The sequence below is a fragment of the Triturus cristatus genome, chromosome 4_1 (genome assembly GCF_964204655.1).
Source record: "Triturus cristatus chromosome 4_1, aTriCri1.1, whole genome shotgun sequence".
Taxonomy (NCBI): Eukaryota; Metazoa; Chordata; class Amphibia; order Caudata; family Salamandridae; genus Triturus; species Triturus cristatus.
In genome coordinates, this window is record NC_140585.1 from 883,644,814 (window position 1) to 883,658,129 (window position 13,316).

Sequence of the window (13,316 nt, forward strand, 5' to 3'; positions counted from 1 at the left end):
CATTTTCTCTCTCGCACTCTTAAGGGGTGATGAAAAACAAAGGCCAAAAACATGTAATGGGACTGTTTAGACAGCTCCTTACCACCTAGCCTTGATTATTGGGTCCCCACAGTTCCCCCATGGGCAAAAACCCATTTTTATTTTTTTTACGAAAAATCGCTTACCGTACGCGTACGGTAAACAAAAAAAAAAAATTTTAAAAAAACAACCCACACTTTCCCCACCCCGTAGAGAAGTTGAAAATGAAAAAGCTTACCTTTCACAGCGAAGCGCATAAGATGTCCTCCATGTGCGCACGGTGCGCGAAGCGCATCGTGCGTACATGGCCCATCCAGCGTAACGTGGGCACGCGGTGCGCGTAGCGCACCGCGTGCCCACCCTGCGTGCACGGCACTAACTGCGTAAAGTGGGCGCGCGGTGCGCGAAGCGCACTGCGTGCTCACTGTGCGCGCACGGTGCGCGAAGCGCACCGTGCGCGCACGGAACGAACTGCGTTAAGTGGGCGCGCACGCCACGAATGGCGTAAAGTAACTTAGCATTTAAAAAACCGTACAAATTCACTGAAAAAACCATAGGTTTCACACACGTTATAGTTAGGAATTAGCATTTAAAAAACCTTGCAAATTCACTGAAAAAACCATAGGTTTCACACATGTTATAGTTAGCTGGACATTTTACTGATAAAAAACCAATGAAATTCCCCCGTTATAGTTGATGCAGGCAACTATAACTCACCCAACCGCAATCCTCTGCTGATGACATATGTGTCTTTATGAAAAAAAAATATTTGCAATATATGTATAGCTAAAATTTAATGGAAGAAGACATGGGCAAATAAGTGTCTAAATACAGTATTAGCATCAGCAGAGGATTGCGGTTGCGTGAGTTATAGTTGCCTGCATTAACTATAACGGGGGAATTTCATTGGTTTTTTATCAGTAAAATGTCCAGCTAACTATAACATGTGTGAAACCTATGGTTTTTTCAGTGAATATATATATATATATATATCTCCAGGCAGCCGCTGGCAGAGGGTAGGTGCTGACTGAGCCGGCCCCCGACGCAACCCAAATAGGGCGCTGGCAGCCTCGGCAAAACCTAGGAAGCCCCGTTCAGATACACGAGGGTTACACTAGCTTGGTACGCTCTTTCGGTCTTTGCTGACTAGGTCACTGTGCCCCGCAGCCCCGTACCACTCTTAACCTCCTTCAGACGTGGGTTACCCTTCCAATCTCTGGCACCCCCGTCTTCACCGTGCACAACCTTTCACTCTTATTTGGTCCTGATGAAACGCCACTGACCCGTTCGGGCATTTAAGGCGTGAAACATGTCGACCTTTTATTAAAGTCACATTAGCACCTTGCGCTTATTAGTGACCCTGCGACCTTTTGGTCTTTTTACTTTGCCAGAGGCTCCATAATATTAAAATTCCCTTTTTGGACACCCCTAGGCATTTTTATTTCACACACCTTGCACGCACGCAATCACTTACCTCTCGGATCCACCTTACTGTTTTTTGGCCCACATACCCGCATTCACCTTACGGTTTTTCTCTTTAAAAGACCTCCGATAAAGAGACCCTTCGGGGGACCGTCGGGCATTGCAGCGCCTGCCCGACGAGGAGCAACAACAAGCCCAATGATGAAGCAAGACATCCCTCGGGGTGTGTGAGGGCTAACTAGAGGCTACATAGAGTCCTCCCCTTCGGGATTGGATCCTTGAGACTGGGGAAATTTCTCTCTGCCTCTTTTCATCTCCCCTCTACACCCCTCTCCTCCCCCCCTCTACACTCTTTCTTCTATTTCTACTTGTGTTGAGCAGGTGATCGTTATTTTTGTTTCACCGCCAACAGGGAACAATGTCCTCATTGATTTAACTGTCATGAGTGGAGCACGGACATTGGACCATAACTAGCTCCTGGTCCCCCTCTTCTTTTTTTGATTAAATATATATATATATATATATATATATATATACACACATTACACCTTATTGATGTTTCCACCAGATCATACTGATTTTTGATAGGATTATGCCTCGCCTTTACCATGCGTTGCTTACATTTTTGTTTGTTGTGATCAATGCTGCGTGTGGCGGGCAGTTGTCCGATTGTAACAAATATTGAGGTTCAATAAAGGTATTAGAAATTTTAAAAAAGGAACATGTAACGACTCATTCGTACATTTGTAGCTTACCTCTCAACACCATAGGGCGCTCCTTGCTGAGCCCCTTATCCGTGTGGGCAATAGTTTAAAAGCCGGCTGAAGTGTCAGATTTGAGGGACGGAATTTAGAAGGTGAGGGTTCTGGTGACGGTATATGTTTTAATCCTGACCAGAAAATCCATGAATAAAAGTTATAGGAGATATTCCTGAGCCAGTTTTAAACACATTAAATTTAGTTTCTGCACATTAATGAGCCTTAAGACTTTTATGTTTGTTTTGTCTTCCCCACCCCCGTCCATAGCAGTGCAGGCAAGCAACGTGTGACAGTTGTCACTCACACCCTATTTGGACTTTAGCTATGGACTTGCCATTGGCCTTTGTTTTTTATGGACTTTACATTTGATTTTTCAAATTGCTGAATAAAGCATTTGTTGTTATCCTTGTGAATTTGATTTAGCTGTATATTATGTTGATAATGTTTACCATGCCCTTGCTGTTATAATGCTGGGTTTTCAATGTTGAATGCTGAGGTGTTGATGTGATGTACTCCATGTGGTCCATGAGATATGTATCCTATTCTGGTCGGTATCCATGTCATCCTTTGCAGCAAACTGGGTGTGTCATGATTAACAATTTTTGCACACTGTAAACATTTCATTTGCATGGTCACATCTGTAGCTTGCACCCATGCACATATGATGTGCTTTCCATTGTCCAATTTGTCTATTTCCCTGACTGTGGGCCCATCTCCTCTGGACATGCAGGAGTGGGCATCATTGGTGTAGGAGTAACTGTGTCCTATGTGCAACTTGCTAGACATACGTATTGAGTATGTGCAGATGACTTAAGGGACACTCCCGTACCCAGGCTGATGTGACCAGAGCCTTCATTGGGTGGTAACTGATGGCTGACTGACCAAGTGTTCCTCTGACATGACTGAGACCTGCTGGAACTATGTTTGGGACAGCTGAGCTTCCACAGGAGTTGAGTACCCTCAAGTAAGTGTGTTGTTCCATGACATTGCCTGGGCCCATGGTGTGTGTTGTGTGAACATGTGTATGTGTGTGTCCCCATCCCTTTTTCTACACAGGCTGTGTTCCCTTAATATGTTCCTGTTGGTGATGATTGCTGAGTTGTCCTGTGTTCATCCCACATCTTTGTCCTGGGCTATCAGAAATGGGGGTGCATGACACACTATTGTTCATTGGTGTGTCATCATTGGGATTTGTCAGTTCTGAGTGGTGATGATGTGGTCAGACGCAGATGGGACACAGTCACGGGTCCCCATGGCACTTGTTTGTTCGCAATATCATGTAGTTGTCCCTAGGTGGTACCTTCCTGTGATTGATACATGTGTATGTGTGTGTGACTGCTCCCACTCGTCAGGTTCAGAGGTGCAATGTTGGCAGGTGTCAGCATGTGTGCCTTGTGGTTCTCCTTGGCTTCTGCATTGTCCTGGGACTGTGGCAGGGATTCCAAAGGTTATGGGAGCTTTGACGTCATGGCCATGTACCGCATACTGTGCAGTATGTCTGTCATTCACCAGGGTTGTAGACTGTCCTTGTGTGATGAGTCTGTGCACCTTAGATCCTCCCAACATTACTGTGTTTGTCATGGGTGCATGTGCAATGTCACCAGCATAACACTCCCTTCCTCCTCCCTACTCCAGATATCCCGTGGACTTTTTAAAACCAACCGGTGAGTGCACTTTATTTTCATTTTTATTCGGTTTAAGTTATCTTTTCATTGGTGTTTGCCTCAGTTCGGAAGTCTCTGCTGGAAGAAATGAATGTGGCTTTGCTAACTTTTTTCTGTACATTTGTTTTACTTTAAAGGGTCTTGCTCATACTTAGCTGCGGTTTTGTGGCGATTGATGCCCCTTCGATGACACTAATGCATGCGGTGGTCGTTTATGTTTTAGCTCTCTTTAGCAGTATATTGTGGCCATCTGTTGCATTAATTAAGCGTTTTTTGGTGGGGTGCCGAATTTACTCTCAGCCTGTGTGCTGTCTCGCCTATTTAGGTCCCTGACATATTGTCTTAGTACATTAAGCGCCAGAATAAACATTTTAGGTCGGCATGTTCTGTATAGCACACGCTCATCTGACTTGGCCATAAAGAGCCTCTCAAGTTCAGACAGCACCCATTCTCTTGTAAGGAGCGCTCCCATTCAGTCCTAATTTGATTTTCCCTTTGCATTCTGGGACTTGTAGTTTTAATTTCGCATTATTGATTGTATGCCAACGATCAAAGTGTACGTTATGCACGCCTGCTATGAAACAACTTGAGAAGTATCTGCAAATTGCCCCAACCCCTCCCCCCCCACACCCCCCCCCCCCCCAAAAAAATACTCCAGGTGTTGGCTTTGTAAACGTGTGACATTTATTTCATACATCAATGTGTTTTGTTCCTGGGAAGTACCTCTAGGCCAGTTGAAAGTCCCAGGCAGTCACTCTGATCAGATCTATATGAATGGACGAGACAAGAATGCTATTTACATTGTGTAAATTAGACGAAGGCCCGGCTCTGCTTTCTGCCTCCCTAAAGTCACTGTAAAGTTCTGACCCGGGATTCGGCACTCTCCCTGTGCAATGTCGCCCCCTCCCTCCCGGCTTGTTATTGCTTGGAGGGCTGCCAGGACAGGAGCCCATGGGCAGCTGGCACCAGCCCTGCTGCAGTTGTCTGTGTATATAAAAACCTGGTCAGCCGCCAGCGTGCCCCCTGTCGGGCAGGGTAGCAGTGGCCCAGCTCAGCAGGCTGTGAGTTGCTCCATATCCCTGTCCGAAGACGAATTGATCGGGGTATCGATCGTGCCAGAGGTCTCTTCTGTGATTGAGTTTTAACGCCAGTCAGCCAGTCATTTAACCAAATCTATGGCCAGGAAATATGAAATAAAAGGCTGGTTGCTTAAAATGGTTCCCTTCGTTGTTAAAAAAAATTAAAATAAATAAAAGTCATGCACGTTCAGATGGGGTTCACACCTACAGCTGAGGCAGTTTTACATCCCACCCTCCCCAGAGAGTGCTGTATGAATACAAGCATTTTCTTCCTGTCCAACCTTTTCCCTGGAGCCGAGAAATGCCTGCTGTAGATAAGGATGCACAGCCGGCGGCTACCGCCGCTCTTCAAACACACCGGCCCCTGCCCCTGGCTGCCACTTTCTGCAAAGTGAACCAGGGCGCTTCGTGCCAGGAAGCGGCTGGAGCTTCTGACCGATGGAGTCAACACAGGGCATGCGTATGAAAATGTTCCATGCCAAAGTTTTGTTCTTTTACTTAACCAGTTACAAGTTAACGCGAATTTTAGATTCAGAGAAAACTACTGTTTCCCAAGCAAAAGGCGAACTTCACACTGGCGTTTGGTATTTGAATGAAAGCTATTTCCCAACGCAAGGGTTACTAATTTTGTCCGCACTGGGACGGCGAAGGGACGAGTCATTGTTCTGCATATGTCGCTGCAACAGTGCCTTGAACCCACTGAGCTACCTCGCCACAATATCCATGAGTCTGGATTGGCCGCCTCCGAAGATCAAGGGTGTAAGACCTGAAGTCTCCAGGCCCTATGGGGCGGTAACGTGACACAAGCGGTCGGGCCACCAAAGGTCTGTGTGTAAAGCAACCATACAACACGCACCTCACATGCGACGAGGAACACACACAATAAGTGACGCCACACTGTAGGAGTTATGTAAATACGCAAGTTTATCCAAGTAGATCACGTTAGATGCAGTTCATGAGGTAGCAGTACATTTCATATGCTGATAATACATTAGCTAGCGTTGCACACATCCGTCAGGAGCTATAAAGGCTGTTCATACCATATATGCATTTCATGAGATAACAGTACTGCCTGGGGCACAACTACCAAACACGTAGCTGTAGACGTGCTCTTCACCTTCCTGTCGCGTTGTGCGCGCTAACCGGTGACGACCTCAGAACGGGGCATCTAGCATGGAGAGCTACTCGACACTAAGGACATTTAGCACTTCAAGGTAGAACAGGAGCAGCAGAGCGCTACTCGTAACTTCTGGCACCTAGTACTGCAGTAGGAAACATGAATAACAGAGCGCTACTCGTAATCAATAGCGCGTAACATTTCAGTAGGGCATAGGAATCATAGAGCGCTACTCGGAATCAATAGCACGTAACATTTCAGGATGGGATAAGAATAACAGAGCGCTACTCGGAATCAATAGCACGTAACACTTCAATATGGCATATGAATCACAGAGCGCTACTCAGAATCAATAGCACCTAACACTTCAATATGGTATATGCATCACAGGGCGCTACTCGGAATCAATAGCACCTAACACTTCAATATGGCATTTGAATCACAGAGCGCTACTCGGAATCAATAGCACGTAACACTTCAATATGGCATATGAATCACAGAGCGCTACTCGGAATCAATAGCACCTAACACTTCAATATGGCATTTGAATCACAGAGCGCTACTCGTGCTCGGGTGCAGTCAGTGTCTAACAGGGGGCTGTCCGCAGGGAGTACACGGGACTTGCGGAGCGGGTCTCTTGCTCCGGTGCAGTTCGTAGGCACCGCGCTTCAGGGCAGACACGGGGGGTACCAGGAAGGGATCCCTCGGCGGGGTCTCTCCGTCGCGATGACAGGGGGAACTCCCACGGAGAGGGAACCCGGGCCCAGGGTGTGGTGTGGCTCCCAACCAGCAGGGGGCGCACTGGGGGCGGTCCCAGCCTTCGGGCTTACCTCGATCTCCGCGCTGGAAGGCGTCCGTTACCGCGATGATGGGGGCACTCGTTCTCGGCCTCGCGCACTTCTCCTCACAGCTGCGACGGCAGCGACGGGGCCCTGGGCTTCTCCACGGGCCTCACGACACGGCAGGGTACTTCTTCCGGCCTCAGGGTCGCGGCGGTGAGTGCGCTGGCTTGCACAACACGGGGGGTGCTAAAGTTAAGGATGGGGGCTCTGTGTTCAGTGGAGCCCGCTGCCGGGGGTCCCAGACCAGGGCAGGGAGCGCACGGGTCACAGCGCTAATACCTGGTCGATCCCCGGTGGTTCTCCAATCAGCTTCACATCAGAGTTCAGGGGTCAGTCTGGACACGCAGTCTCAGTGCTTTGGCTTGTAAGTTTAAAGTTCAGTCTGGACACGCAGTCTCAGTGCTTGGCTTGTAAGGTTAAAGTTCAGTCTGGACACGCAGTCTCAGTGCTTGGCTTGTAAGGTTAAAGTTCTTAGATGTCAGATAAGGTCTTGTTGGCGCAGATGTATCTGGCGCCCTTAAGGGGTTCTGTTGCAGGGGGGTAGGGATGGAGAAGGCGACTAGGTCCTTCCTAGTCAGGCTGGGCAGAGGGTCTCTGGGTCCTCCTACTGCTGGGCAAGATCAGTGGGTTTCACAGGGTCCCTCACTCACTTAAGAGGCAGCACCTAGATCCTGTCACTCTCAGAGGCATAAGTCCCTGGCTAGGCCCTACCGCCTACACTCCTGGTGGATTCTTCCAGCTCTGCTTCACCCCAATGGCCAACTCACCACAAAAAGTTCCCTCCCTCACTTAAGTAGCCCTAGGTCAGGTGACCTCTATCCAAGGCGGCAAAAGAAAAACCACACCTCCCTTCTAGAAGGTTCCAGCACATTCCAGGAGCTTCCCCACTCTACCTATGGGACAAAAAAGCGGGCTGGAGTCGCAACATTGTTGCGGGGTTCCAGCCAGCTCCTGGCAGCTAGGGTGCTACTATGAAAGACCACTCCGCAGTAGCAGGGGCCTGTGGCAGCCATCTTGGGAGAAGGGAGCACCTGCACCTTAACACTGATTGGCAATGAAAAGGCGCCCGGAGACCTAGTCCAACACAAAAATGAGGGTGGAAAAAATGAGGCACGATACAAAAATGGAAGGGGAGACCACTCTAGGGCTGACAGGTCCAACATGCGTCCCCCCCAGCCGAAAGAGGGGAGAGCTACCCAACCTCTAGGGAGTTCTCATCACTAAGGCGGAAAAACCTGGAGAGACCGTCAGCATTGGTGTGGTCAACTCCGGGCCGATGTTCCACTCGAAAGTCCATCCCCTGTAGGGAAATGGACCACCTTAACAACTTGGGGTTTTCGCCTCTCATCTGCATGAGCCAGCGAAGGGGACGGTGGTCGGTCTGGATAAGGAAGTGAGTGCCAAAGAGATATGGCCTCAACTTCTTCAGAGCCCAGACCACCGTGAAGGCTTCTCTCTCAATGGTGCTCCATCGAGGTTTGCGAGGTTGCTTCTTTGAGGTCAATTCCGTCAAGGGGGCTACGATGGTGCCATATCCCTTGACGAACCGGCGGTAATACCCAGTGAGGCCGAGGAAAGCTTGGACCTCTGTTTGGGTCTCGGGGGGCTCCCAAGCCAAGATGGTTTCGATTTTGGCCTGGAGGGGTTGCACCTTACCTCCGCCCACCAGGTGTCCCAGGTACACGACAGATCCCTGTCCAATCTGGCACTTGCTGGCTTTAATGGTTAAGCCAGCGCGTTGCAGCGCCTGCAATACCTCCTGGAGGTGTTGCAGATGGTCCTCCCAGGTGCCACTGAAGACAGCTATGTCATCCAGGTAGGCCGCTGAGAAGGACTCCAGGCCAGATAGTACCTGATTCACTAACCGCTGGAATGTGGCCGGAGCATTTTTGAGCCCAAAGGGCATCACTCGAAACTGGTAGTGGCCCTCGGGGGTGGAGAATGCTGTCTTCTCCCTTGCTCCATCGGCCATGGCAATCTGCCAATATCCGGATGTCAGATCAATGGTGCTGAGGTACCGGGCTGCTCCCAACCAGCAGGGGGCGCACCGGGGGCGGTCCCAGCCTTCGGGCTTACCTCGATCTCCGCGCTGGAAGGCGTCCGTTCCCGCGATGATGGGGGCACTCGTTCTCGGCCTCGCGCACTTCTCCTCACAGCTGCGACGGCAGCGACGGGGCCCTGGGCTTCTCCACGGGCCTCACGACACGGCAGGGTACTTCTTCCGGCCTCAGGGTCGCAGCGGTGAGTGCGCTGGCTTGCACAACACGGGGGTGCTAAAGTTAAGGATGGGGGTTCTGTGTCCAGCGGAGCCCGCTGCCGGGGGTCCCAGACCAGGGCAGGGAGCGCTTGGGTCACAGCGCTAATACCTGGTCGATCCCCGGTGGTTCTCCAATCAGCTTCACATCAGAGTTCAGGGGTCAGTCTGGACACGCAGTCTCAGTGCTTTGGCTTGTAGGTTTAAAGTTCAGTCTGGACACGCAGTCTCAGTGCTTGGCTTGTAAGGTTAAAGTTCAGTCTGGACACGCAGTCTCAGTGCTTGGCTTGTAAGGTTAAAGTTCTTAGATGTCAGATAAGGTCTTGTTGGCGCAGATGTATCTGGCGCCCTTAAGGGGTTCTGTTGCAGGGGGGTAGTGATAGAGAAGGCGACGAGGTCCTTCCTAGTCAGGCTGGGCAGAGGGTCTCTGGGTCCTCCTACTGCTGGGCAAGATCAGTGGGTTTCACAGGGTCCCTCACTCACTTAAGAGGCAGCACCTAGATCCTGTCACTCTCAGAGGCAGAAGTCCCTGGCTAGGCCCTACAGCCTACACTCCTAGTGGATTCTTCCAGCTCTGCTTCACCCCAATGGCCAACTCACCACAAAAAGTTCCCTCCCTCACTTAAGTAGCCCTAGGTCAGGTGACCTCTGGCCAAGGCGGCAAAAGAAAAACCACACCTCCCTTCTAGAAGGTTCCAGCACATTCCAGGAGCTTCCCCACTCTACCTATGGGACAAAAAGGCAGGCTGGAGTCGCAACATTGTTGTGGGGTTCCAGCCAGCTCCTGGCAGCTAGGGTGCTACTATGAAAGACCACTCCGCAGTAGCAGGGGCCTGTGGCAGCCATCTTGGGAGAAGGGAGCACCTGCACCTTAACACTGATTGGCAATGAAAAGGCGCCCGGAGACCTAGTCCAACACAAAAATGAGGGTGGATAAAATGAGGCACGATACAAAAATGGAAGGGGAGACCACCCTAGGGCTGACAGGTCCAGCAAAGGGATACATTTATTCATGAGCCGGTGTTGACCGAAGGTGGCGAAAATGTGTGTCAGCAAGGAAGCCACAAAACATGATAGCGATTTTGAACATTTTCAACAGATGACCCAAATTGTTAGTGATTCGTGTGTAGAGAAAGGTCGAAGCACATTTAGAGACAAGCCCGGAAGTGGTGCGCGCGAGCGTGCTTGTGCCTGCCGCTGCAGGAGAAGACCCCCATCTGTTTCCAATTAACAGGCACGATAATTGGAAACAGATGGCGCTGCTGCTCGCTCCCGAGGACCCTAGGCCAAGGACCAGAGAACATGCACAGCCTTGGGCCAATTGCATGCTGTCTTTCTTAGAACGACGCATGCAAAGGCCAATAGGGGGAGATAAAAAAAAAAAAAAGCACACGCGCGTGTGTTCAGCGTTTTAAAGCCCTTACTAAAGCCTCGCTGAGCAGCGCGTGCGCGCTGGCTCAGGCGAGACCTAAAAAGAAAGGCTTCATAGACTGGACTCCAAGAGAACAGTCAGCTTCTACAATGACATAGCCAAGTAGTTCTGAGTTGATGATCAGCTGTTCATCGGCTGTGTAAGCAAGATTGAGGGTTTAAGGCCATCCACAAGAGGACACTTTTGAAGTGGATCATCATATGTATTTATGATATGCTGAACCTTTTCTCACATGGGGACCCCGGAAGGTATCTGGGCCCACTCCACCACGCTAGGGTGAAATTTTCTACCTTGACCCAGGCAAGGGGAGTCCCAGTTTTACTGCTTGCACACAGTGGTTTGGAGGGAAGGTCACTTTGCATGCTCTTTCCTTCAGGGCAGTTTAGTTTAACCAGCCATTCACCCTCCTCCTGGTTGGGTACTACTTGGGGAATCTTTTCAAAAGGTGAGGAATATGCAGGTAGAAATATCCATTAGAAGAAAAAGTTACTTGCAGTCGGTAAGGATCTACCTTCGACCCGCCCTCCTCCCAATTTTCATTATTGGGTTAGTAAGTCGAACATTTGAATAAGGTCACAATCCTAGAAATAGTACTGCACCTTACTCCGCGTATGTCGTTCTCATCTCGTTCGCCTCGAAGGCTCGTAAAACTTTAATGGGAAACTGAAGTCAGCGTACCAGTGGCGGTGCTTTATGACTCCAGTGACATCACAATGGCATTGCTTCTGATGCCAAAATGGAGCCAGCAGAACTACCTGTCTGGAGAGCTATTGAAATATTTCTGGATTCAGTCTGAGATCTGAGACATTCAGGTGAGGAATCTGCAGTTAGAAAGCGTATCCACTAGAAAGATCATTACCAAAGGTAAGCACCGTTTTCATCTTAGCTTCGAGTGGATTACGTTTCAGACCAGTTACCAACATTTTAAGTCGTTCCATACATATGATGTTTTTGGATTGTAAGAAAATATATCTTATATTTAGTGACTTTTCTTTTTAAATGATGTTTTTCAGAATAATCCAATATTCAAATATTTTCAAATCGTCCTTCTCCAGTATTTATATGGAACTGTTAATCCAATTCATTTAGATGTGGAAAAGAAAGCAGATGTTCTTGAACATATTTGAACGACAAAGAGTGCAGTTGAACTAATAACAATTTACCTTTGATTTGAAGTAAGTGTTGGCCAAGGTAACACTTAATGCAGTATTGGGGAAAAGTCAGTTCTTTCCAAAGAAGCTTGCCCTTTTGCGGCGGTTCATCACGGTGGGCAGTAGCAATTAATTTACTGCCCAGAAGTAACACATTTAGATTGGATTCAGAGGCAGGCAGGACGGTAAGGAAACCTTGAAACAGGCCATTTTAGCATATGTGATTGACTTATACAGTCAGCAGGTGTTACAGTGGCATCCCATCTCAGGAAATCTCCTGATTTCTTGTAGAATCAGGACCTGCAGTCTTGCTCAAATGATTTATGAATTCTATTCTGAAAGATTGCTTTATACTGATTAGTCTGTGTTTCTTTTTCCACAGTATTTGAAGAAGAGGATTCCAAACAACCCAAAGTATCAGCACATCAGGACAAGGCTTGACACAGGTAACCAACCACATGTCGATTATGGCTCAGCAGCCTTCCCCAGCCAAGTTATTAGTTTATTATAATGTTTCCTGATTATGATTAAATTGTCCAATTGGAGATCTTGTTTTCTATAGTTAGTGTCAAGTTCCCTGTGATGCAAGAAATCGTGCAGGTGCAGAGTTGCAGAATAAGTGTGTGCTTCGTACTTTGGAGGCAAATGCTTATATGAAAATGTTGGCAACTGTGTTTGTACTTATTGAACACCACATCCTGCATACTGATGGCATCAGGGTCTTATGGAGCAGAACATTAAAAAATCATAAAAAGAATAACCTAAATACACAAAGGCACAGTTCACATGTTGGTGCTAGAAGTCCAAGTACGTTTAACGGGATGGTTGAGAAGAAGGTACTGCTGTCTTTTTAAAGCAAAGGCATTTGTGAGATGGGTCTACCATCTCACATCATGCCTGCAAATCCGCCTAGGATCTCTTTAAAAATGTCCAAGGTTTACTGAGGACTTCTTCATAAGTTACAAATAACTTGGCAGTAAATACAACCCTTTATGCCCTCTTCCATCCTTAGCAATGATAGCTTAGATGGATGATAGACCTCCCGTAAACCTCAGAATAGGGAAGGCTAGGTGGAGAGGATGTGCTCTATAGTGTAGTGCTTGCTATCCCTGCTAACACTCAATGAAAGAGGCAGAAGTTTCCTGATAGGGGCGCAAACAAATCTTTCAGAGGGCAATGATAATACACTGTGTTGAAGATAGAAATGAAGAATTACAATTTCAGCTGTTAGCAGGGTCGGAGATCAAACTAGTATGATTTGCTGGTAAACATCAACAGTATCTATCCAAATGGGTTTAATTCGTTTATGATTAAAAACCTGTTGGTTGTTAGCACAACAGTCTTCGAGAAGTGGATATCTCCATGCTGTTTGGGCTGCAAGATTCAGAGACTACGTTAAGCTACCTTATAGGTGTGTTGCTTACATAGCAGCAACCTAGTGATGCAGTATTTCTATGGAAAGCAGATGGTCCTAAAAATATATCTGACTCAGAAACTCAGCTTTTCTTTAGGTGTTAAATTTGTCCCAGAGAGACTTCGGTGGAAGTTAGCATTGGTCATGGTAGCCTTTGTGAGGGTT

The 13,316-nt window shown here is 48.2% G+C and overlaps 1 protein-coding gene across 4 annotated transcripts in view; it reads left to right on the forward strand.

The window, feature by feature from the left end:
* The window catches only part of CEP41 (centrosomal protein 41), a 295,708-nt gene that overhangs the window by 193,981 nt on the left and 88,411 nt on the right, over positions 1 to 13,316 (forward strand). For 3 of the 4 annotated variants that reach the window (XM_085653604.1, XM_085653606.1, XM_085653603.1), the window contains exon 2: positions 12,120 to 12,183. In XM_085653604.1, the coding sequence (XP_085509730.1) occupies positions 12,120 to 12,183 (64 nt within the window). Of the gene's footprint in view, positions 1 to 3,833; positions 3,863 to 12,119; positions 12,184 to 13,316 lie in introns of all 4 variants that reach the window. The other variant, XM_085653605.1, reaches the window with a different exon arrangement.